Source organism: Penicillium rubens (genome assembly GCF_028828025.1).
Source record: "Penicillium rubens strain IBT 27055 chromosome Unknown utg000001l_segment0_segment0, whole genome shotgun sequence".
NCBI classification, from domain to species: domain Eukaryota; kingdom Fungi; phylum Ascomycota; class Eurotiomycetes; order Eurotiales; family Aspergillaceae; genus Penicillium; species Penicillium rubens.
In genome coordinates, this window is record NW_026890599.1 from 2,678,256 (window position 1) to 2,702,479 (window position 24,224).

Consider the following 24,224-nt stretch of genomic DNA (forward strand, 5'->3'; position numbering starts at 1 on the left):
GTTTCTGCTTTTCCCTTGACTCCCTACATTGTCATCGCAGTGCCCAACTCTGGCGACTGCTCGTCACTCTCAAATCCCACAATGTCCGTTGCGACGATGCTACAACCTGCATCCAGACAATCACGAGCATCTTCCTCCTCTTCCTCTTCGTTTCAGCCCGTGGCACGACAGAACACAATGTCGTCGCACGATACTCGGTCGCTCCGCCAATCCAAGCGGATGTCGGTCACGGCCTTGTACCTGTCAATGTCCGCCAAGGATCGAGACTTGGAGATTTCTGATGACTTGGCACGAGGTATGTCTAATTCGGGCTTATCCCCAATGGTCGCGCTAATCCTCCGACAGCACAAAAGCACCTGCGGGATTTGAAGTCGAGGATTTCGTCGCAATCGAAAAAGAACTTCGTGTTAGAAAAGGATGTGCGATACCTGGACTCACGGATCGCATTGCTCATCCAGAATCGAATGGCGTTGGAAGAAGTGAGGATCCTATGGACGGCGGAAATCGACACATTCGTTAACCTGTTATCTTTCCGTTTAGCAAAATGAGGTCGCCAGCCATCTTGACGATACCGCAGACCCACAGGAAGGGTTCTTCCCAAACGATGAACGAACCCAGAAGTACGGCAATCTTCTGTTCCTCCTGCAATCAGAGCCCCGCCATATCGCCCACCTCTGCCGATTGGTCTCTATGGCCGAGATCGATTCCCTCCTCCAGACCGTCATGTTCACCATCTACGGAAACCAGTACGAGAGTCGCGAAGAGCATCTTCTGCTTACTATGTTCCAGTCCGTCCTCACCTACCAGTTCGATAACACCCCGGAATACTCGTCCTTGTTGCGCCAAAATACCCCGGTTTCTCGCATGATGACCACCTACACACGCCGTGGTCCCGGCCAAAGTTATTTGAAGCAGGTGCTAGCAGACCAGATCAACGCTCTGATTGAGTTGAGGGAGGTGGATCTGGAGATCAACCCCTTGAAGGTTTATGAAAGCATGATTAAGCAGATCGAAGAAGAAACCGGCTCTCTTCCGGATTACTTAGCCCGGTCTGTGACTGCCGAAGATGCTGCTGAAAATGCGCAGGTCCAAGCCATCATTGCACCACGTTTGAAGATGTTGACGGATATCGCGAACGGATTCATCACAACCATCATTGACTCGGTAGACGAGGCTCCGTATGGTATTAGATGGATCTGTAAGCAGATTCGCAGTCTGTCGCGCAGAAAGTATCCCGATGCCCAGGACCAAACCATCTGTACTCTTATTGGCGGGTTCTTCTTCCTGCGCTTCATCAACCCGGCAATCGTTACTCCTCGCTCTTACATGCTGATTGATGCCACGCCCACGGACAAGCCTCGCCGTACCCTGACGCTGATCGCCAAGATGATTCAGAATCTGGCGAACAAACCTTCCTACGCCAAGGAACCTTACATGGCCAGCCTACAGCCCTTCATCCAGCAGAACAAGGAACGCGTCAACAAGTTCCTTCTTGATCTGTGTGAAGTCCAGGATTTCTACGAGAGTCTTGAAATGGACAACTATGTGGCCTTGTCCAAACGGGACCTTGAGCTCCAGATCACTCTCAATGAGATGTACGTCATGCACGGTCTTCTAGAGAAGCACAGTGCCTCGCTTGCCCAAGATCAATATTCACACCTATCTGTGCTTCTCCAAGAGTTGGGTGGCGCTCCTCCTCAAGTTCCTCGCAAGGAGAATCGCACCATCACCGTGCCTTTGTTCAGCAAATGGGAGACGGCTCTCGATGATTTGACAGCCGCTCTCGACATCACCCAGGAAGAAGTCTTCTTCATGGAGGCCAAGTCAACGTTTGTCCAAATCCTGCGATCCCTACCCCAGAACACCTCAGTTGCACGCCGGCCTCTACGCCTCGACCGCATTGCCGAGGCTGCAGCAACCTTGAAAAACGATGCCGTGATGGTGCGCAAGGGCATTCGAACTATGGAACTCCTTAGCCAACTGCAGGACATGGGCGTGATTGACCGCTCTGACGAGTTCAGTTTGCTGCGTGACGAAGTGGAGCAAGAGCTGGTGCACCTGGGCTCCCTCAAGGAGAAAGTTCTGGATGAGACGCGGAAGCTCGAGGAAGTATTCGCGACTATTCGCGACCACAATGCTTACTTGGTCGGTCAACTGGAGACATACAAGTCTTACCTCCACAACGTGCGTAGTCAGTCCGAGGGTAAAACCCGCGGTGGCAAGACGCCGAAGAACCAGGAACTTGGCCCGTACAAGTTCACCCATCAGCAGCTGGAGAAGGAGGGTGTCATCCGACGCAGCAATGTGCCAGAGAACCGACGGGCGAACATCTACTTTATGTTCAAAAGTCCCTTGCCAGGGACCTTCGTCATCAGTCTACACTATAAGGGTGAGTTCACAGATTTAATTCTTCAGGGGAAAAAGGAAACATCATTACTAACGTACTATCTAGGACGAGCCCGTGGATTACTGGAGCTTGATCTCAAGCTGGACGATCTCCTGGAGATGCAAAAGGACAATCTTGAGGACCTCGACCTGGAGTATGTTCAGTTCAACGTCACCAAGGTGCTTGCACTCCTGAACAAACGATTTGCACGAAAGAAGGGGTGGTAAGGGTGCTATATGCCCCAGCTCCCCAAAGTCTCCCTTTGATGAATGATGAGCTCGAGCAGAGGTTCAACAACTGCCCCTATTTGCTCTGCCGCTCAGGTCCTCTTTTCTATCTGATGATCGACCGTGCCGTAGGCGCTTAATCTTGCGATGATGATGGACGCCAATATATGCCATGTTTTTTTCCATCCCAAATAATGGATCGGATGATTGCTCTATGCAGCAACTGAAATCAACCCATGCAGTTCGGGCGAATGCCCATTGTGAATGTTGCCGATGCACATACTCTTAATGGAGAATGATCAGGGCCCTCTCCCCGCTGGTACGGGGGATGTCGATGATCCTGTGATTTTTGGTATATCCTTTTTGCGTCCTTTTGCCCGTCTTTCCTGCTATGGTTGTCTTTTCCTATTATCTCTCCTCGTCCTTTCAATGTCTATACCCAGCGCATAGTTGTTGCCATTTGTTTTGTTCTGTTATTTCTCCCAGTTTCATTGGGGCCCCGAGTCCTATAATCCCCTGACATGCCTTTGTGTTTTTTCATCACCGCCCAGGCCTCTTCGGTCTTCATGCGCTGTGTATAATAATGCCTGTTTGCAACGTGTGCTGAATGTTGAACTGTTTTGAATTGAATACCCGTTATGTTGTGAATGGTTTATTTCCTTCCCCTTTATTTCTCGGCAAAGTGCCAGGGCAGATTAGAATTTTATTTCGGGGCTGAGCTCACTCTTATATATTGTCTTCTCTCGAATGTGTCAAATGCTGGTGTCCACTGACGTGCAGAGTGGATTCACTGACACCTCGACACCGCCACGTCTGCCCCTCGTCTGCCCCTTTTTCTCGACTGGAATCTCCTGAGTATGCCTGGTGCCTGTTGAGACATCTATGGGGATATTGAATAAAAGAATACTACAGATTTGGAGTTGGGAACCACCAGATAGGAAGTACTGTATGTTTAGATGCGACATACAATATAGTCCTTCGATAACAAATAACTCACCAAACCAGTCGACTTGCAAAATGATAAACTCCTGTAAATCACTAAAAATGAATTTGACAGTTTTATTGTTAGATATCGTTCAATAATAGAAAAATAACAGTGGACGATCCCTAAGGATCCCCAAGGCTATTTTTTAATCTTAAAGTGGCCACTTACGCCAATCCCCCCTCCGCTTCCCGCCCTTTTTCCAGAACAACTCCCTTCTTCCCCCCTCGACCATATCCCATCAATCACAATGGCCACAGAATCCCAGCCTACCGACTCCAAGTACGACCAGTACGACTTCCCCACCACCGCTCCGGAAGCGCAGCCTGGCCACCCCGGCCACACCTCACCCGAACAGGATGCAAAGGTGCACCAGCTCCGCGCTGAGCTCGAAAAGCTCGGCTACACTGAGCGTTTGGATACGCTGACTCTCCTGCGGTTCCTGCGTGCCCGCAAGTTTGATGTCGAGGCTGCCAAGACTATGTACGTTCCTCGATTCCCGCCAGAGGGCATGGGTGCTTGTTTGGGAGTTGGCAGAAAGCTTTCTATTCCCGGCTTTCGGCTCTAGCTTTTATCGAGGCCTAATGGTCTAATTTTATATCCCAGGTTCACTGCAAGCGAGGCATGGCGCAAGGAGTTCGGCACTGATGATCTGGCTCGCAACTTCGAGTACCCCGAGAAGGAGGAGGTCTTCAAGTTCTACCCTCAGTACTACCACAAGACGGACAAGGTTGGTTTCCCGTGGATTCTAAGCCTCTACCCAGATGCAATACTGAAACAATACCAACCAAACAGGATGGTCGCCCCGTCTACATCGAGAAGCTGGGCAAGATCGACCTGAACCAGATGTACAAGATCACCACTGCCGACCGCATGTTGAAGAACCTGGTGTGCGAGTATGAGAAGCTGGCCGACCCCCGCCTGCCTGCTTGCTCGCGCAAGGCCGGCAAGCTGCTTGAGACCTGTTGCACCGTCATGGACCTGAAGGGCGTGGGCATCACCAGTGTGCCGTCCGTCTACGGCTACGTCAAGCAGGCCTCCGACATCTCGCAGAACCACTACCCCGAGCGTCTCGGCAAGCTTTACTTGATCAACGCGCCATGGGGCTTCAGCAGCGTCTTCAGCGCCGTCAAGGGCTTCCTTGACCCCGTTACCGTCAGCAAGATCCACGTCCTCGGCAGCGGATACCAGAAGGAGCTTCTGTCCCAGGTCCCAGCTGAGAACTTGCCCGTCGAGTTCGGTGGCTCTTGCAAGTGTGAGGGTGGCTGTGAGCTCTCTGACATGGGCCCCTGGCAGGAGGCTGAGTGGGCCCGTCCCCCTAAGTGGGCCACTCCCAAGGAGGAGGCTCCTAAGGAGGCTGCTGAGCCTGTTGTCCAGAACGAGGACCCTGGATATGTGAAGAAGGATGCCGAGGGTCAGGAAGGTGCTCAGACTAGCGCTTAAGCTTGCTGAGGACTTTTCCTTGTCTTTGTTGGAGCTCCAACAAGCTGATCGACAATCTCCTTCTATATGGCGACTGAAAACAGACACCCAGATAGGGATGTTGGAGTTTTATTTTCAACCCCGATCAATCTGAAAAACCCCAAAAAATATTACCTGGTGGTCCGACAACTCCCAATACAACCCTCAATCTCCCCCCAGGCATACCAGAACTTCTCTCTGGTAGTTTCAACACCTCTTTGCCGATCCATCCACAGCCTGTGGACTCCTTTACATTCGCTTTTTGCGTTTTGATTTTTTTGTTCCGATCTAGATATCATGGAGAGCTTTCTGTTTTTGCTTTTGCCTATCAAGATAAGCAGCGTGCGCTGTCACTGCTCTCAGCATAGAAGAGTCAGCGCGTGATGAAATTTAAAAGCGAGTTGGTGTGAAGTTGGTGTTTAGCTCGGTTCCTTTGTTGGTAGTATGTATACACGAATGAGCACATATTGAGAAAGTAGTATCTAGGACACAAGTTGGGCCTGTCTACATTGTACGGTTGTGTGTGTAGCAGTAGAAAGAGCAAAAGTAGGAATACATTGCCTTTCCTATAGAGATAGCAGACGCAATTCAGTCTGAAGGAATGGTAGATAGGATTTCGACTCGAACAGAGCCCTCAAGAATAAACAAGACATGGTATCATGATCCCTAGGACAAGCCCAGCCCTGAAACGCCCTCAACATTGCAATAACACCCAAACGTAAAGAGAGAGAACGCTAGTCAACCAACTCCAAAGTCTTCAAAGCCTTCACTTATTCATATTCTCCACCACTTCAGCAGCACGTCCAGCCCTCTCAGCCTTGCCCACCGTCGTTGCTAACGCATTACCCTCCGCACCGGCCTCGGTAGCAGTGCCCTCGCCCTGCAACCGCAACAACATCCGCAGAGCATCCTCATAGACATTCGCAATATCCCCACTCTTCCACCGCTCCCGCTCCTCCTCCGTCCCGAGCGCAGCCTGCAACGTCCACGCCGGGTCGTAGTTTCCACGGCGCAAGCGCGCCTGCGCCTCTGTCCGCGCTGATCCGGTTCCGTTCGGCGTAGAATCAACATCCATACCACCTGCCTCGTGGCCGGGTGTTGTGTTCTCGTTTTCATTATTCGATTGGGGCTGTACATTCGCAGGTTCGCCCATTTCCGTGTCATTATCAGCGTCTTTCCTGCCATTTCCAATCTCATCTTCGTTTTCATATTCCTCTTCGTCCTCTTCAATCATCTTCTTCAGCTGCGCGGCATATTCCTTCGCCGCGCGCTTCGGCGCATCTCGCCTCTGCTGCGCGACGGTCGTATTAAGCGATTCCAGCTGCGCGTACAGCGAAGTCACGCGCGATGCAAGTTCTGTATCGTATGGCTCGTACTCGACTTGTTCTGTTGGCGCGGTAAATGCTGCCGGGAAGGGGAATTGTGGTGAGGTGGAGTCTATGCCGTTGATGCTGATTGAAGTTGAGGCTGATTCGAAGGTTTGGTTTATGTACTATTTGAGGTTAGAGTCTGGAGGCACGTTGAGGTACGGGTTGTTCGGGTCTCACATCGTCGACTAGCTCCCGGACGCGTTCGCGCATCGGATCGGGGGTGTCATTGTCCGTTGCGGAAGGGGGGAAGTAGAGGTCGAGTTTCCGGCGCGATAGAGCGACTGTGTTGGCGTAGAGGTAGGTGAAGTCCGCTGGGGACTGCAGCTCGACTTTCCGATAGTGTGGTGCTGCCATGTTGGGCTGTGGTTGTTGATGTTTTTTTCCTTTTCCCGCGATTTGTTGCAGGAGAAATGGGGCTTGGCGTTCATCCCCGCAAACGATGTCATCGATGTTGTATCGACTTGCTTTGGGTTGTTCTTCTTCTTGCTTCTCGCTCTCTGCTGATTTTTGTTTTCTTATGTTGATTTCTTTTATCAGCATAATCTACAGCTCTACGTTTTCATATCCTCCCTTCCACTGTGATATGACCCCTTGAGATAATGCGAGTGCAGCCTACTCAGTGATATTCTACAGTGCTCGAGGAGCCATTGGGATGCATCAACACTATCTAGACATTCCATGACGTACACACACACACACACACAGATTATGGAGAACTCGCCTTCCATTTCCCTCGTGGATAATACCGCCCCACAGCAACCTACCGGCGAAGGATCTACACGGCGCACATCCACCCTCAATCAAGGAAGCCTGACGAAGCACCTGAGCCGTGCATCCGTCCAAAGCCAGCTCAAAAAGCGGAAATACGCAAAATGGCAACCCGATAGACTCGGTATCGCGCCCGGCACAAACGACTCGCCCAGCCGAGAATCCTCCCAGGTGCGCGGGGACTCAATCTCAGCAAGCTCCCGGGGAGAAGGCAGCGGTGGCAGGGATGTCGAAACGGCTGACTTCGCGCCATCGCGAGTCTCGACTAATAATGGGAATGGCAGCGGCAGCGGCAGCGGCAGTGATCAGGTGAATGGAGTAGGAGACCAAACCAACGGCGGCGAGGACACCAAATCGCGCTCGGAAATGGACGTTCTCTACGAGAACCAGCGGGGCTGGTTCTTTTTCGGTGTCCCACGCTACTCACATAGCTCGCTATTGAACTTCGACCCCAGCCCCTGGATGACCCAGGACCGCAGAGCCAGTCCTGTTAATATCACGAATGCCCAACTGCCTGATCCGAGCTGGGAGTGGACGTGGAAGACATGGTATGTTGACATGTCTGGCGATACCGATGAGCAAGGATGGCAGTACTCTTTTTCGTTTGCCTCGTCTTCGTGGCATGGTACGCAGCCGTGGTTCCATTCGTTTGTTCGAATGAGACGGTGGGTGAGACTGCGGACTAAGGTCCATCCACGGCGGAATCTTGGTCACTCAGACTTTGAGAAATCACACATGCTTACTGAGGACTATTTTACCATTCATTCGTCCAAGGTCAGAAGTCGGGAGCAGAGCACTACGGGACTGCCCCGGGTGGAATCTGGATTCTTGAATCAGGCGAGCATGACGGTTGATGAGGAGTCACATGTCGATGAGATTGGGGATATTCCGACTTTGATGAATGCTTTGAAGTTAGCTTCCATTGATCGAGAGAGGATTGATGCACTGAAGAAATTTATTGAGGAGGGAGGCGACGAGCTCTATTATCTGAATGACAAGGTGAGCTGAACGACTTTCCCTAATCCGTGAGTCGGGACCGGGCTAACTCTACTTTGATTGATACCAGATACCAGATATAATGCCCATGTTCCTATTCCAGACCTCCCGCTGGCAATTTGTAACATATCTTTCTGATGTCATTCGTGAGCTGTCCAAACCTTCCACCGATTCTGATAAAGACGCCGATGCAGTCCAACGCAAGAAAGACAATCTCACCCGTGCCGCAGAATCTTGCAGGCGCCATATCACCGGACCTGATGTCTTTAAAGGTGATCATGGAGAGTCAGGAACGGGATTGTTAGACTTGACTCCGGTGGCCAAGAATGATACATTAATGGCTAAGCGGCCGGTCTTGGAGGAGCGTGCGAGGTCGATGAGGCGGGTTTTCAAGGGCATTCCCAAGGCTGCTGAGATTGACCATGAAGGTCACATTTATTAATGTATTAGAACTCCTCTGCATAAGCGAAATAGACATTATTGGGAGAATAATATACCTACATAGCTAGCGAAGTATAGCAGCTCACCCGGCAGAGCCAAGCTCCGGCCACCGCCTACCTGTTCGGCGGCTCAGCAATTTTCGGGGCAAAAAGGTCCATCGAAAAACACCTCAAACAGCAACGCGTTCAATTCTTGTCTCCTTTCCCATTCATGTCTCGGGTGCCATTAGAGCATCGTCCCTTATGCTCTTGCGTGGCGGCCCGTGTCTAAGGAGGCGTCTGTCTGCCGTCTTGGACACTGTCGCGACTGGCCCCGATGAGCCTCTTCTGTTTCTTTATCCCCGCTGGGCTGCGCCTGCGTTGCAGCGTCGACGGATATCTTCCCTGAAGTCGATTGATACTCCAGCCAGGTTAGGTCATAGTTCTGGCGTCCCATTTCTCACAGCAGTTCGCTCCTGTCCTTCGCTTTCTCGACACTCGCGCCAATGGATCTCCTCCGAGTCTTCCTCCCGGTCCCCCGACGATTCAAATCCGCAATCGTCCCCTGCGGCGGTCCGAGAGAATTCTAAAACAGGGAAGGGCAAGGAATCTGGCTCCGATGGTTTGAATGGAAGTGGTGGGGGGCGGCTCTCCGCATATCAGAATCAACCTGTCAATTCCCTCGCAGATGCCGAACACGCCCCATCAATGAAACCACTGCGTGGCTTCGCTTTGACGAGAGCGAAGAGGATACAAAAAGGACGACAGCACAATAAACCCCTGGACGCCAAACCTTCGCCTCCTACACAGAAGCAACTTTTTTTACGAAATACATCGATTAGAGATCGGAAGAAGTTGCGGTTTCGAGAATATATGAAGAAGAAATATCAATCTCGTTCAGCAAAGCTCTATGACAATGCTTGGTTTGATACTAAGGAGATTCTGGACGAAGTACAACGCGATAACCGAAGAAATCCCAAGAAGAGTTTGAACAAGAAGGAGATACTTGTGCCAGAGGAGACCCTCGCCCTGTTTTCTGGTGTGACTCGTTATACCTTGAAAGAGAATATTTGGTACATCCCGCTCCATAATGGATGTCGTGTGCACATTTTACCTGCAAGTCAGAGCAAGGGATTACTCCGTCGAGTCATTTTGAGTGCCACGGACCATATTATGGCGCTGGTGGAAGGGCGTTTTACCCGCGCACAGAGCCTACAAGCTATGGGAGATCCTCTTGTTGATATCCACAAACCACCGGTTCCGATGTGCATTTCTCGGGGCGCGATGCAGCGTTCGAAGCTCCCTGTGCCGTTGATTCGTGGAAATTGGCATTTCGGTGAAACGTCAGATAGCAGCTCGAATTTGGACGAGATCTTGCTACCTCGTCCGGTTATTGCCACCGTGAAGGAGTTCAACGAGCACATCGAGGATATCACATCGGCGAGGCAACCGACGCTTGATGAGAAGGCCATGTCTCTATCAAAGCTTCCGCACGAGGTCCGGATTAAACTACACCTGAAGGCGCTATTCATGGAAGAAGCATACTCCAATTACATTTCGACCGCGGCCTTAAATAATGCGCTTGAATTTCTTTGTCGGCATGAGTTCCTTGATACTGCCCGAACCTTGTTTTCATGCACAGAGCATGTGGCTACCGCTGATACATATAACATCCTGCTGCGGGCTGCTGCGAAGCGTCAGGATGTGGCTGTCTTCCGTCATATCCTGCGGACGATGCCTCGATTGCACATGCGCCCAAACCCAGAAACATGGCTCGCATTGCTCAGCGCCCTGGTTGACCCCAGCGAAAAAGCCCAGCTTATTGAACATATGGTCCAGCGTGGTCACATGTCCAACCTTTCCACCGTCCACAGCGCGCTCCAGGAGACAATCCAAGATTCGCTTTTAGTTCATCTGGACAGTGGGAAAGATATAGACTCCTTCATTAGTCTCATGACCAATACATGGGGTGCTAATTGGTTCAGCCCTTCCGTGGTCGGCCAGATGTTCAGTGTGGTCGCTCGATTGAAGGATTTCAATTCCGTAGACCGGCTCATGGAAATCTGCATCGACAACAATCTCACTGTTGACAGTTACCCGCTCAGCCATATTGTGCATGCGCTGGGCGCGAACATCCACGTCGCTTTGCAGTATACCCTTCGGTTTTTCGAGCATCCTTTGTTCGAGGTAACCTCCCAAAATTGGGAGGATTTGTTTTTGGCCGCATTCAGACACCGCCAGTACAACATCTGCCTGGTTATATGGCGGTATTCTTGCATGAAAAGCACCGTGACCTACAAGATGAAGCAGGCTGTCTTGACATCCTTATGTCGCAACGCCTCCTTCGGTAAACCTACGAGACTCGACAGAGACTTGTGGAGTTCCGATGCCGGCAAGGTCATCATCGGCATCGACACGCACCATGAGAGCTACAGGCTTCCAGACTCCATTCTGGACGAGATCCCCTCCGAATTCCGTCACAACCCTACTCTCTACCTCATCGGATGGAAACCCAGGGGAGAGAAACGTGATCTCCAGATCCGCCTTGCCAATGCCCTCGTTAAGCGTGACATCATCCTTGGTGCAACCCGCTATGTCCCCCAGCATCCTTCCCCGATTATGCTGGATGCAGCGTCCATATTGGACAAGGAATGGCGTGGTGTACCGCGGCCTCTGACTTGGAGGATGCAGAACGCCATTCAAGTCCCCATCGTCCGCAAAGACAAAGACCGAGACCATGGCAAAACCAAGAACCAATAATCTCCCAGAACTCTTCCCTTTTGCATCATTCGCACATTCTTCGACCTTTCTCCATTTTTGACGCTAGCGTGTTGCATGAATATCCTATTTGGCGGGCTTGTCTTGGCTGGTGTTTGTTTTTATGTACTCTAGTCAGCCTACTTCCCTGTCGCCTTGTATCTTATACCTGTACATTATCGGAACATATAGAATCATAGAGCTGCAATGTCCAAAATAGCATCTTCTAAATATATATATTCATCTAGTCGTGAATGGTACATTTCTTTCAATATAACACCATCAAAACCTAAGCAATGCGTCGAGGTCATTCATAAAAGCATCATAAGCAGGACCAAAGCCCCCACCACTGGGATCTCTCAGTTTCCCCGTTGAAGAAAGACCCCCATGCAGGAGACCCCCATGCAGGATTTCAGCTTCGCAAGCTAACGCCTTCTCCAACCCGACCCCTTCATCTATAGGCGCCCGAGACCGAGACCGAGACCGAGACTGAGGGCGCCTAGAAGGTTCCCCTGATGAAGGCACATCCAGCTTTGTCTCATTTGCTGCAGTTTGCATGTATGCAGTCTGTCCTTCAATCTCGGGCGAAGGGGACGGCGAAGCGGAAGTGAGAAAAGGCAGTAGCCGGCGCATCTCCGAATAGGCCGAATACACGGCACTCCAGCGTGGTATCTCATGATCGAGTTCCTTTGGCAGAAAGCCATTGACCTGGAATTGGTCTTCGTAGTTACTAGCAGCTTTCTGGATGTTGTGGCTGCGGTTGGGCATTTGTGGCCGGATTGGTCTTAAAATAGCTTTGTAAGACTTGCTAGTATCTGTCCTTTTTCTTCGCTTCACATACCTGTCAATTGAATCTCTCGGGATGCAGCATTGATTCTCTTTGCGACAGTGTGTGCACTGGTTATATGGCGGAACGATGTCACATCGCTTTTTGCGGGCGTGGCAGGCTGTGCAGGCTATTTTGCCGGGTCGACGACCTTGTTTATTTGCTTTTGTTATCCCAGATGGGCTTCGGAGGTGTCGGATTGCGCCTGGATCCATTGGGGGTGAGATGTTCTGGGAATATACAACATACACGGGGGAGTGGCTATATATGTATGCACATGTGATGATGATCCACAGTCAGATTTATGCAAGTTTCCGGACATAACCCCATAAAGGGGATACTTCCCCCTTCCTTTCTATCATCAAAATCTGCATAATAGCTTTTAATGTTAGCTCAATTCTGTCACACATTGTGCCAGTGAAATCTACCATACAGCTAGCATTACACCTTCAGTTATCCGAGTACCTCAAGAGTTGAGACAGTTTCATATTCAAGGCGCCTTCAATTACAGCTCTATGAGTGCTAGTACATGACTCCAACATAGTCTATTTCAATGTTGTCTATACAATATAATTTCCACAAGGACGCCAGCTCCTGTTAAGTATATATATTCTGGTCGTTTCCCATAAAATATCATGACATGTCATGCCAGCACAGCTTGACAGAGCAAGGAGATTCAAAACGCTGCTACCAAAAATCAAATCAATGACCCCATATTCGCATGAGAATGCCCTCCACATGTGTCAGGTAGACCGGGTACTGGTGGTGGAAGACCATAGGGATCAACAAATGTCGTCCGAATCGAGCCCACACCTTCTTTGAGGTAGAGCACAAGCCGGTAGGCCGAGTTGCCATTCAAGTAATATCGGTGGAGTTGTTTGCTACGAAGGAAACCTAGCCGCTCGTACAGTTTCATCGCGCCAGTATTGGTGATTTCGGTTTCGAGGACGATCTGCCCAAACACGCACAAGTCAGCCCACCATTACCCTCAAGACAACCCCGTTCTGGGGACCAACAGCCATCTCAGCTGTGTAGACATACCTCATCTGCGTCCCGCTCAATCATAGCATCGATAGCCATGCGCACTAGCTTGGTTGCAATTCCCCGGCCCCGGTTCTCTTCGCGCACGGCCAGCATGGCGATATATCCTCTCAGTGGGCCGTCGCGGTGTGGCTCAAGCTTCGATACCACGACCCCGACCATCTCGTCCTTATCGTCCATCGCGAGGAAACACAGGTCACCCCATTGGTATAGGAAGTAGCGGTAGACGTAGATGCTGTAAGGTTCGGACAGGTCTTTGGAGATCAGCTGGCGCATTGCGGCGACATACTCATTTTCGCGCGAGTTGTCATATCGCACGTAGCGAAGATCGGAAGCATTGCTCATCACGATATCATCGAAGTGGGCTGATATGGTTGGAGTTGACGGAGGGTGGGATGTGTCGGGGAAGAAAGTTACTTTGCCATGTGATGCCGATCCGCCCGTTCGCGGACTTTATGCACTTCCGTGTTTTTTTTCCCCCCTGCCTTTCCTTGTTTCTTTTCTTTTTCTTAAAATTTATTGCTTTATTCTTAATATTAATCTTTCAGGCAATTCGACCAGGTCCTCCCCTTCTACTCCCTCGCGGTTGGTCGCTATGCTCCGCCGCCGCACGGGCAAGGACGAGGTCCCGTCCTCTAACAAAGCTAGCGATACAAAACCCGAGCAAGAACAGCCCCATGCGGAGGTTATTGATACCAAAGTCACGCAGCTGGTTATCAAGCCTCGCAGTAAACGTCGCAATGGGTTCATCTTCATGCTGGGTGGGATCTTCGGCATCTTCATCGCCTTGTTCTTCGCGAACCAGCATGAGGTCATTAGCCTGGATTCGCTCATGGATCTGAATCTCGAATCATGGATTGAGGCTATTCCACAGGGAATTGTGAGCGACGTGAGGGAATTCTCGGTACGTGCTTTCCAATGGATTGCTTTTATCTCTATCTGGTTACGATCTGGCTGATTTCCAACGGGGACATAGCAAAATGAACGCGATACCGTCAGCTATGATTCGTTTGCTGTTGGGTTACAACTTCGCGCCATGGGCGTAGAAGCGAAACACCCCGTCGTGATGATCCCCGGAGTTATCTCGACTGGCTTAGAGAGCTGGGGCACGGAGGAAACTTCGCGACAATACTTCCGCCGACGATTATGGGGCAGCTGGAGCATGATGAGAGCGTTGGTTATGGATAAAGCTGAGTGGAAGAACCATGTCATGCTCGATCGGGATACAGGCCTTGACCCACCTGGCATTAAGCTCCGTGCGGCGCAAGGATTCGATGCCACGGATTTCTTCATCACGGGGTATTGGATATGGAATAAGATCTTGGAGAACCTGGCTACCATTGGCTATGATCCGACAAATGCGTTTACGGCTGCGTACGACTGGCGACTTTCATATCTTAACCTCGAAGTTCGCGATAAATATTTCACTCGACTCAAGTCCTATATCGAAACCGCGGTGCAGGTACAGGGCGAGAAGATCACATTGGCATCGCATAGCATGGGATCTCAGGTGGTGTTGTATTTCTTCAAGTGGGTAGAGAGCGAGGAACACGGAAAGGGCGGCAAAGACTGGGTTAATAAACACATCGACTCGTGGGTCAACATCAGTGGTTGCATGCTGGGCGCCGTCAAGGGACTGACTGCCGTTCTGTCCGGAGAAATGCGGGATACAGCGCAGCTGAACGCCTTTGCCGTGTATGGATTGGAGAAATTCCTATCGAAAGAGGAACGCGCGGAGATCTTCCGCGCGATGCCCGGTATTTCCAGCATGCTACCAAAAGGTGGTGAGGCCATATGGGGAAACTCGACCTGGGCACCGGATGATCAACCAGGCCAGACCCTGACATTTGGCAACCTGCTCCATTTCCACGAGACCAACTCATCCTTGACACAACGCAATCTGACCACGCCAGAGAGTCTTCAGTACCTCCTGGACCAGAGCGAGGATTGGTACCGGAACCAGGTCCTGAATAGCTACTCGCACGGCGTCGCGCATACGAAACGCGAGGTCGAAGCCAACGAGAAGGACCCGCGCACCTGGCTCAATCCTCTAGAGTCCCGCCTGCCCCTCGCCCCGGACATGAAGATATACTGCTTCTATGGCGTGGGCAAACCCACAGAGCGCAGCTACTTCTATCAGGAAGAGCCCGACCCACTGGTTAACCTCAAGGTCAGCATGGACACCACCATCACCAACAGCGAGGGGGTCGACCACGGCGTATTGATGGGTGAGGGCGATGGCACCGTGAACCTGCTTAGCACGGGGTATATGTGCGCCAAAGGCTGGCGCATGAAGCGTTATAACCCAGCCGGCACGAAGATCAAGGTCTTTGAGATGCCTCACGAGCCTGACCGTTTCTCGCCCCGCGGTGGTCCCAATACTGGTATGTTCTGCTCTGCTCCCTTGCCTACCTTTTCCCCCGCAATATATGACAGGCGACTAACTTGATATAGGTGATCACGTGGATATCCTAGGCCGTGCCTCACTCAACGACCTCCTTCTCCGTGTCGCTGGCGGCAAAGGCGATTCAATCGAAGAGACTTTCGTCTCCAGGATCCGCGAGTATGCGGATCGTGTACAAATTTTTGACGATGAATAGGTCAAATGGGTCCCTTACGACTGTTCTGAATAATTGTTTTATTTGGCTTGCGTTTTAACACACATATATACCTCTTTTTAGACAACTGGGATTTTCCTAGACGGAGGAGGTTTTGTTTATGAGCCAGCATTTTTGTACATCTTTTTATGACAGACCCTTACATGAATATATTATGTATGTATATTCTTTTCTATGGCAACACGTATTTGGTTCGATTATAGCTTATGATACTAGAATACCCAAGCAAGCCATCTCAACAAGTGCATACATACATTCCAGCCACTTCTTGTATCACGGATAAACGCGGATACAGCTTCTTACCTCGCCCTAAAAATAGGGAACTTAATGCAAGCTACCACCTGGACAGCAACTGGTCCCGTGTGATCGACGAAGTCGACTCTCTATTGGCCCATGTGATATGCAAGGACCGCAAGGTGTCCCGTCTACTGTGCGGATCAACGGTCTTGATCACACCGGGCTTGCCAGTTCTCTTCAGGGAGGGGATGAAGGTTCGAATAGCTGGAATGGTGTATACGGAGTAGTACAAGATTTAATATATACAATAACAAAGCCCAGAAGACGTAAATAATGTAATGTACAATGATACATTCATACGCTAGTGATTAAAATAATGCTAGCAATACCCAACAGGTTCCCACCGCCCCCAAAAGTAATGATAACATGCACACGACCCAATCCAGGTCATATCGAAGGTGTCACGGAGGCGTAGATGCAATAGGTTGTCGGATCAGCTTCATCCTCGATAGCCAGAAGCGAAGAGAATGGGGGAAGCTCGAGGGCGGGGAGATGGCCTCCGTCAAAAGTACCACAATCCCCTTCACCCTAGCTGCCAGGGTCGCTCGAGCTCTGAAAACATGAGCCCCGGCTTTCAATGTCCCTCTGTCGTTTCCTCGGATCTTTTCGTGTTGAATCCCCACGGAAAGAATCCACATAATATCGAAGCCGGTTATCACCTCCAGGAGGCGTAGACACAGAGGGTAGATCGAGATGATCATTTTAAAAAACCCCCTTCAATGTGTCGATGCAAGTGTCGTAAAAAAGCAGCCAATATTCAAAAATCCTTCTAGTGCACAGCGAGTGGTGGTGCAGCAAAAAGCGCCGAAACTTTTCATCTCCCCAAAAGACAGGTTGAAGTTCCCAGGCGCCTATGACGAGCGAGCGACACGAATGGTAAAAATATTTGTTCATCTGGACGAGCCGAAAGCAAAGAATAAAGGTGGCTCGCCCAGTTCATAAAGTCGTAGCGAAAGACATGGGTCAGAAAAATAAAGGGGATCGCCCGAGGGCGTCCAAGAATGTGTACAAGCGAAGGTTGGCGGTGGCGGTGCGGGGGATTGGCGAATGCAGGCAGGTGAACGAGGCCCGGTCCCTTGCGCCACCGATATTAATATTATAGACGGAGTTGCCAGCCCCAAGTGGGGTGGCGAGGCATGTACAGCCAGAAGGTGAAGAGTACCTTCAGCTCGAGGCGGATATACCGCGCGAACCGGAGGTTTTATTAAAAACCTTAGGGTGTCGAAGATTGCTCGATGCAGATAATGTTCCCAAACATTGTCGTCAAACATAACGCCGATTCAAAAGTAGATGCAAGAATGGACTGCGCCGAGCCACATGTGCAAGTGAAGCTCGAGGATTAGCGTCCAGCCTCGATGTCATGATTCGAGGTGAGAGTTTCGCTTTCCCAGGTGTAATGATCATCCACGGGGCTCAGAGAACCCGAGGAAACGGACGAAGAAGATCCCACGGTCCACTCGTCGCTGTCCAAGTTGAAATCGCCATCCAAGCTGGCAAGATCATACCCGAATTCGCGAGAAGAGTCACCGATCTCAACGTAGTCGTAGTCCCAGCGGAACATCTTGTCGGCCTGGACTCGAGGCAGGAACCGGGTCTTGGCAAAGTAGAAGGCAACTGTGGCAAGGAGACCACCGCAGACCAGATCGACTGCATAGTGGTGAGAAAGATACATGGTAGCCCACCACATCCACAGAGTGTAGGTAACCCAGAGGGGCTTCAATCGCGGGAAGACGTGGCTCATAAACAGTGCTGCCAAGGTGGAGTCGGCAGCATGGAGCGAAGGGAATGCACCGAAAACAACAGGGGACTGCTTGAAGCCCGAAGTGTAGAGATCAATACCCAGCAGCTTGTCAATGCGAGCAAGACCAGCTGGGTTTCCTTGCATGGAATAGTCGGCTGGGGCCAAGCCATATAGATTTTCGTACCATGGTGGCGAGCATGGGAAAGCCAGCTGAATGAAGACGGCGATCATGCTGATGTATCCGAGAGTCCGGGCGTACAGAGGGGTAGTTCCCGGGGGCCGAAGAAGAAAAGGATCAGTGAAACGACGAATGGCGCTCCGTAATGGCAGAGTCCGTAAGGAATCCATGCCAGAATGTCAAGCACCACATTTTGGTGGGCGGATAGAATGTTGCTGATGTTGGCACCGTACAGGATGTTTTCCATGGCTGGCAACACTCGGACCCAAATAGCGGGCCGCCAATCGCTTGGGACGAACCTAAAGAAACAGCTGTTAGCTATGTCCACATCCCCGCACATCTTGCTCACGCCAGAAGGCCATGACAGGCGCATCTGCTGGAGTAAACCTAAGAGAAATCAAAACTCACTGGCATCCATAGAAGAAGATTAGCCACCCAGCAACGGGAAGGAAAGGCAAGAAGAATTGCCGGGTGATTGGCATAAGAAGGGAGCACAATAGTCCAGTGGCGATCGCCGTCTTTCCCAGTGGACCGGGAGATTGGATAATTGTCAAGGAGAAAAAGCCGATGATGAGGAGCAATAAGTATTGGAAGTCATATACTGTCCACCGGTGTGCCTGTAAGGATCTGAGGGTGTCGGCAGGTGAGAAGGAGGTTTGCAACCTCGATATGGACGAGGTGGGTGAGAGGCGGCTCCGGAGCTTGGACCGAAGCTTGCGACGCATGCGATGTGGCACCAGGAGCTGGAATGAGCGCCATGGCACTTGGATCTGGAGCTTTCCGAACTGATTCTGCGTGCGATCTTTCCATGACGGATAGGAGGCGCTCATATTCGCGGCGACTCTCCTCTAGGAGGGTCCGGATCACTTTGAAAAAGGGGTGGTTGAGACTTCAATGAATGCCGGACGAGACGGAAGGAGATCGCGTAACAGAAGGAGGTTTATCGTTGGCCAGAAGAGAGGCTCATGGAAAGTTGAGTTGGGCCGATAGGAAGGCGAAGGATAGGGCCGAGGGGCGTGAGTCCCAGGGAACTCAGGAGGTCACGTTGACAAGGGTCGGGATGCAAGGAGAAAAGGGCGATAAAACCCAGGATGAAGAGAACTCAAGAAACCCAAGGAGACCACTTGAGAAGCCCTGAAACGGAGATATTATGAATTAAAGAAGAGAGATGAGAGGGAAGAAGAAGAAGAAAAGACCTGGATTTCATCCATGGGAACTTGAAGTATTGTTGTATTGGTATTACCTGCGCCTAAGTTTTGGGGGTAATTTTCTTGGTGTGATTACATTTCATTTCACCGTAAAATGCTACTTTGACTTATTCGATGTGTCTATGGCGTCACTAGTTGTTTTAGCTTATTATTTATCTTCGATCCCTTTTTCAGGTACGGAGCATAAAAGAAGTTATTTTCTAATTGTTCATCTCATTTCTATTGCAATTCTGACCGGAGCCCTCGGCAGTATTCGTTAATACAGTGGACATCCGGTCTGGGAATTTGATCGGATGCCACGGATGCCGCGGAGATCACATTGTGATTTCTAGGCATATCTCGGACTTTGTTAGGCCAATGGTCCGACACGTTAGGTTTTTATGCAGACGACTCCGAGACTCCCGATGATACGTCTACAATTTGTATAACTTATATATTGGGTGTATGTATTGATATAGCGATGATCGATATAGCGTGATGCTATATCGATGCTATCTCGATGAGACTTGATGATTTTGATTTTTGATTTTTGATTTTTTAAATCAATTAAATTCATTATTAAATGTATCGATCCAGTGCAAAATTACTCGCCGGGACCCAAATTTTCGCAAATTTTCCATATAAGATCCATCGTAGAGGTCTGATTGGCTGATTCTCCATTGCCCCCATCGATCTAGTCCCGGTATTGAAATCCATCCGAACTGTCTAATTTCGCTTATGCACTCTGACCCAGCTCAACCGTCGTCCTGGTGATTCAAAATAGCACTACTCTGTACCTCATACTCTGTACTTCATATTAAAGCTGGCCAACGGTCAACATCTAGATGTTATACCTAGGTAGTACTCTACTAGTATAGTTGGTAGTTAGGCATTGACATTGAATTGCCCCAGTTATGTGGCTCAGCCACATACTTGATAGTCACAAGCTAAATCGGATAGGAGAAAAAAACATAAGTCTGACACTATTAGGGCCGTTTTATATGGGGCCAGCGCTTACATAGATGAGGATGTGCAGCATGGCCTCAGGGGCCAATAACATAATAACACCCCTCCTTTAGGGGATACCAGCCTCCTGATTTCGACCAGTCAACAACATCTCATAAAAAGAAATAATGAAACTGCACAAGGAACAGCTGTGATAGAATATACTTTCCACCCCTTGACTCTCGTACACATGCGTTTCAGAGAGTGTCGCGCGACCGCAGCCAATCACCCCTTGACCTCATCTCCAATCTAGCGTCAAAGCTGGGCATCTTACAATATAGGCAGTCGTTACTCCGTAAACTGTAGGTATGCCGAGGCTTTTTATTACAATAATGTTGGCTATGTATTCATCTTTCGAACCTGACTCCGTATTCGTATCTGGAGGCGGTTGCCTAAAGTGGGCTTACCTAGGTAGAAGTGATGCAAGGCTGATGGTGTGTTGAGCTGCGCCACATATATGAAGTCAAGCCGTAATCTCGTTCCCTTCCAAGGTTGGTTTGTTCGCCTTACTACTAAGCCTTATCGGGATTTGGGTGCAGGGCAAGAATGCAATATATCCCTATAATGCTACCCCGTACTTCGATGAATACTCGGTGAGGTCACCTAACTTGGCTGCTTTGTCAAGATATGCAGACGCCAGAAACCATTTTTGTGAGCCCTTGGCATCGCACAGGCTTAATTTCAAAGTAAGTAAATTCCATTTGACGCGCCCGTTGATACACAATACCATGATCGACGTTTCTGCGTTGTCGATCCTGCCAGGCTATCATACTCCATCCCCGCAAACCCGATGCGGTCAGTGGGGGGAAATGACTACATTGTACATTTTGCATTTTATACTATTCCTTGGGACAAACCTTTTTTTTTTTTTTTTTTGGCAAAGATATAGTGTACATTCTCGTAATCGTGTGTCGTGCTAAGCATAGGCTCGCTAGTCTGTATATGCGCTGGCATTTCAAACAAGAAATGCTAATTATATCTTTGTAGCCTAAGCGCTTCTCTCATGGTTCATTGGATATGCTGCCACCAAGACCAAAAATAGAATACTAGAGGCTTGTGCATTATGTTCGGCGCTTATCTCAAGTGTTTCCTGTCCAGACGGAGATTTGATATACATCTTATGACTGCCGTCACTATCTTTTTTTTTTTAATCCCCGCTTCTGTTCAAAGCTTCATATACACTAACCACCCGAAGCACTAGAGAACACAGTGGGCACTGCTAAAGAATACTGCTTTCATTAAGATTCCTAACAACTCACAGGATTGCCTACCCATCTATCGCATTCAATATGTCGTCGGCGGTTTCAATTTATGTTGCCATCAGCATTAGCGACGGGGTTTACAAACACTGGGGTGTTTTCATTGATGTACCCGGAGAAGAAGACAAAATTTTCCTTCAGGTGGCGGGTTCAGATGGTCGATTCCGATATGAGATGGAAACAACAGATGTTCGACAATCGGAAAGGTTGGTGGAGTTGATTCACATGTATGATGTGGATGTCGCCAAAATCAACTCCATTAAGACCATTGCTGGTCAAGTTACCGTTCACAATGAGATACGGGGCTGGAATTGCCAAGACTACGTGCTTGATCTCCTGGAGGCGCTAGAACAAGAAGCGATAGTGGACAGCAAAGACGGGGTGTACCAGACTCAGAAAGATTCCATTCGGGGGAAACAGGAAGGGCTGGCATAAGACATGTTTATCTTTTCGGACGTGTGATATATTACGTTCTGTTATCATTGGCAGACCGCCTCGTTAACCGATCATGGCAAGGCACCTGGGGGAAGTCCATGGAGAAGGTGCCAAAGGACGTCGCGTTGATGAATGCGCCTTGCCCAAGGGCATGACCACAACAAAAGATTTTCAGTGGCTTGAATTTTCTTTAGCACCTCACAATGGCGGCAACACCCATGAAGGAAGATACCTGTGCTATGCAGATGCCGGTTTACTCTTAGTGATGCCAGGGCTGACAATATCATGGGAAACAAGGTTTGTACTGATAGAAACATTTACTGGGAAAAAGGCAGCCATTGAATGATGGATCAAAGTCCTCGCTCGATTTTGGTTATGTAGTTTGCAAGTCAAGATCAAGTAACCCCCCAACGCCAGCCGATGTATCGCCGTAAATCAAGAGACAAAGAAAAGATAGCCGCTCAGTGCCAACGCCACGGGACAGTAGAAAGTTTTCGATGGCCATTCAGTCATGTTTTTGGTCATCGGAACCATCAGCCAGCATCTGGAAGCCTTTCACCAGCCCCATTGCAGAACCGGCGGCGATGCCGCCCACCAGGACCATTTGTATACCCCCAATGGCACCCTTGCGGATATTTCGACGACCGCGCCAGCCACTGACAAAGCATGTCTTTACATATCCGAAGATAAACAGCGCAATGACCATGGTAGCAATGGACCACCGCAGGGCGATGAAGGCTTCATGGGGTCCGACGAAAAAGTATGGTATGAGAGGAATAAATCCACCGATAAAGTATCCTAGGGCAATTGTCAAAGCACAGACGATAGCTCGCGAGTCTGACGGTTCAGGCAGCGTGTGGTGGAAGTTCATGAGGAAGGATGGAAGCATAGGAGAGTGAGACAGATGAAGTTTGAGTTGTGAGACCAGTTCAGAGGGCATCTCGTAGGGTTCGAAGATGTCGGAGATGGTATCGGACACAAAGGCGGGATCCGTTATTGTCTGCGCCTGGGTTTCTTCCAATGTAGCTTTGTATGACTCCCTACAAATATGTCAGGAATCGGATCTCCAGAATATTTCCTAGCATATTTTCATAGGAGGTAGGTGTCAGGATCTAGGCAAACTTACTCCTCACTCTTAGCACCCAGATACCCGCCGAGTCCCATCGATATAGCTCCTGCGATGAGTTCGGCAAGTCCACCGAAAACAACAATTTTGGTGTCGCCCAATGCAGACAGTCCAGCAGTTAGGGCGAAAGGCACAGTCATGCCGTCAGAAAGACCAATGATGGCATCGGACACGGTGCGACCGTCGATGAAGCGGGAAGACCTTCGCTCCGGGTCATTAGGACGGCTTGTGCTGTTCCCCGCCTCGACATCTGGTCGAAGTTGAGAACGAGAGTCCTTTTCATCCTCCGAAGAAGGGCTGCGATCGGGGAGGGGCATATAACTCGACATCAGGCCGGTTGGGGAATTTCACGGTGAGATGGGATTGAAAACTGAAATGAAACCTTGCAGTATCCCTTGAATGGGGTTTGGGAATGTTTGTTTAAGTGAAAGCGAGGGATGCAGGAGATAAGAGAATTAACCAGTGAGAGCACGCGATGCAGTCATGAGGTTTCCCATGCTTACAGCCTTACATATCGACAAAGGAATGATCAGCTCCTATTGCCTACCACAGCCTATCGAGTGACCCAGGAAGACAACGTGCTTGGCATTCCCCTCATGGACAGGGCACGTGCAACTCTGATTCGAGGAGGTCTAGCTTTGGTGTGGGGACAAGTGGGTCTCTGAGAGGGACTCCCGGTGCTTAACTCGAGATGTGGGACCAATAAGAAACAGTCATTTCTAATCCATGACTCCACACACTCACATGTCAACATTAATATATGTACTCCGAGCTCGTGCCACTGCTTTCAGAGCTAGGGTAGTATACTATTTGGTTGAATATTCTGATATTAACATGCTAAGGCAGACAAGAGAAAAAGAGCAGATAGCAAATGAGAATATGCAGATCCCGCAGCAAATGAATAAGCATGCTCCGTATATTTCCAGTCCTAAGAGGGGCTAATGTCGCTATTACAACTACCCGATGAGACTACCTATTATACTTCGTTGTATCAACTACTATAGTAACTGGGATCTTTGTGAACCCCATAGGGCTTTTAAATGCACAGGAAGGGTGCCCACGGTAGTTAGAGGTAGATGTAGAAGTTTGGAGATGGCAATGAGGCAGTTGCAAACACATTTGCTTTCACTTCTTGCCTCTTCACT

General features: G+C 49.8%; 11 protein-coding genes across 11 annotated transcripts; 6 read left to right on the forward strand and 5 right to left on the reverse strand.

Annotated features, from left to right (window-relative positions):
* Positions 1–81: 81 nt before the first annotated feature.
* On the forward strand, positions 82–2,620 carry N7525_001053 (Ras GTPase activating protein IRA2; the record flags this gene model as incomplete). The annotated part of the gene is made up of 4 exons (XM_002558315.2): positions 82–295; positions 346–479; positions 541–2,389; positions 2,453–2,620. The coding sequence occupies 4 exons, from the start codon at positions 82–84 to the stop codon at positions 2,611–2,613; spliced, it is 2,358 nt and encodes a 785-aa protein (XP_002558361.1). The 3' UTR covers positions 2,614–2,620.
* A 1,225-nt stretch (positions 2,621–3,845) lies between these two features.
* N7525_001054 (SEC14 family lipid-binding protein) lies at positions 3,846–5,038 on the forward strand (the record flags this gene model as incomplete). Its single annotated transcript, XM_002558314.1, has 3 exons — positions 3,846–4,078; positions 4,202–4,325; positions 4,391–5,038. The coding sequence occupies 3 exons, from the start codon at positions 3,846–3,848 to the stop codon at positions 5,036–5,038; spliced, it is 1,005 nt and encodes a 334-aa protein (XP_002558360.1).
* A 784-nt stretch (positions 5,039–5,822) lies between these two features.
* On the reverse strand, positions 5,823–6,780 carry N7525_001055 (uncharacterized protein; the record flags this gene model as incomplete). Its single annotated transcript, XM_002558313.2, has 2 exons — positions 5,823–6,548; positions 6,604–6,780. 2 exons carry the CDS (start codon positions 6,778–6,780, stop codon positions 5,823–5,825), a joined length of 903 nt encoding a protein of 300 aa, XP_002558359.2.
* Positions 6,781–7,134: 354 nt separating this feature from the next.
* Positions 7,135–11,369, forward strand: N7525_001056 (uncharacterized protein; the record flags this gene model as incomplete). The annotated part of the gene is made up of 3 exons (XM_002558312.2): positions 7,135–8,193; positions 8,261–8,618; positions 8,809–11,369. The coding sequence occupies 3 exons, from the start codon at positions 7,135–7,137 to the stop codon at positions 11,367–11,369; spliced, it is 3,978 nt and encodes a 1,325-aa protein (XP_002558358.2).
* A 279-nt stretch (positions 11,370–11,648) lies between these two features.
* On the reverse strand, positions 11,649–12,134 carry N7525_001057 (uncharacterized protein; the record flags this gene model as incomplete). Its single annotated transcript, XM_061211745.1, has 1 exon — positions 11,649–12,134. One exon carries the CDS (start codon positions 12,132–12,134, stop codon positions 11,649–11,651), a length of 486 nt encoding a protein of 161 aa, XP_061070971.1.
* Positions 12,135–12,889: 755 nt separating this feature from the next.
* N7525_001058 (peptide alpha-N-acetyltransferase MAK3) lies at positions 12,890–13,578 on the reverse strand (the record flags this gene model as incomplete). Its single annotated transcript, XM_002558309.1, has 2 exons — positions 12,890–13,144; positions 13,234–13,578. The coding sequence occupies 2 exons, from the start codon at positions 13,576–13,578 to the stop codon at positions 12,890–12,892; spliced, it is 600 nt and encodes a 199-aa protein (XP_002558355.1).
* Positions 13,579–13,828: 250 nt separating this feature from the next.
* Positions 13,829–15,833, forward strand: N7525_001059 (phospholipid:diacylglycerol acyltransferase; the record flags this gene model as incomplete). Its single annotated transcript, XM_061211746.1, has 3 exons — positions 13,829–14,113; positions 14,210–15,617; positions 15,688–15,833. The coding sequence occupies 3 exons, from the start codon at positions 13,829–13,831 to the stop codon at positions 15,831–15,833; spliced, it is 1,839 nt and encodes a 612-aa protein (XP_061070972.1).
* A 1,654-nt stretch (positions 15,834–17,487) lies between these two features.
* N7525_001060 (phosphatase PAP2 family protein) lies at positions 17,488–18,897 on the reverse strand (the record flags this gene model as incomplete). Its single annotated transcript, XM_061211747.1, has 3 exons — positions 17,488–18,044; positions 18,149–18,366; positions 18,476–18,897. The coding sequence occupies 3 exons, from the start codon at positions 18,895–18,897 to the stop codon at positions 17,488–17,490; spliced, it is 1,197 nt and encodes a 398-aa protein (XP_061070973.1).
* Positions 18,898–18,965: 68 nt separating this feature from the next.
* On the forward strand, positions 18,966–19,205 carry N7525_001061 (uncharacterized protein; the record flags this gene model as incomplete). The annotated part of the gene is made up of 1 exon (XM_061211748.1): positions 18,966–19,205. The coding sequence occupies one exon, from the start codon at positions 18,966–18,968 to the stop codon at positions 19,203–19,205; it is 240 nt and encodes a 79-aa protein (XP_061070974.1).
* Positions 19,206–21,548: 2,343 nt separating this feature from the next.
* N7525_001062 (uncharacterized protein) lies at positions 21,549–21,953 on the forward strand (the record flags this gene model as incomplete). The annotated part of the gene is made up of 1 exon (XM_061211749.1): positions 21,549–21,953. One exon carries the CDS (start codon positions 21,549–21,551, stop codon positions 21,951–21,953), a length of 405 nt encoding a protein of 134 aa, XP_061070975.1.
* Positions 21,954–22,458: 505 nt separating this feature from the next.
* On the reverse strand, positions 22,459–23,408 carry N7525_001063 (VIT1/CCC1 transporter family protein; the record flags this gene model as incomplete). The annotated part of the gene is made up of 2 exons (XM_002558305.1): positions 22,459–22,993; positions 23,080–23,408. The coding sequence occupies 2 exons, from the start codon at positions 23,406–23,408 to the stop codon at positions 22,459–22,461; spliced, it is 864 nt and encodes a 287-aa protein (XP_002558351.1).
* Positions 23,409–24,224: the final 816 nt, after the last annotated feature.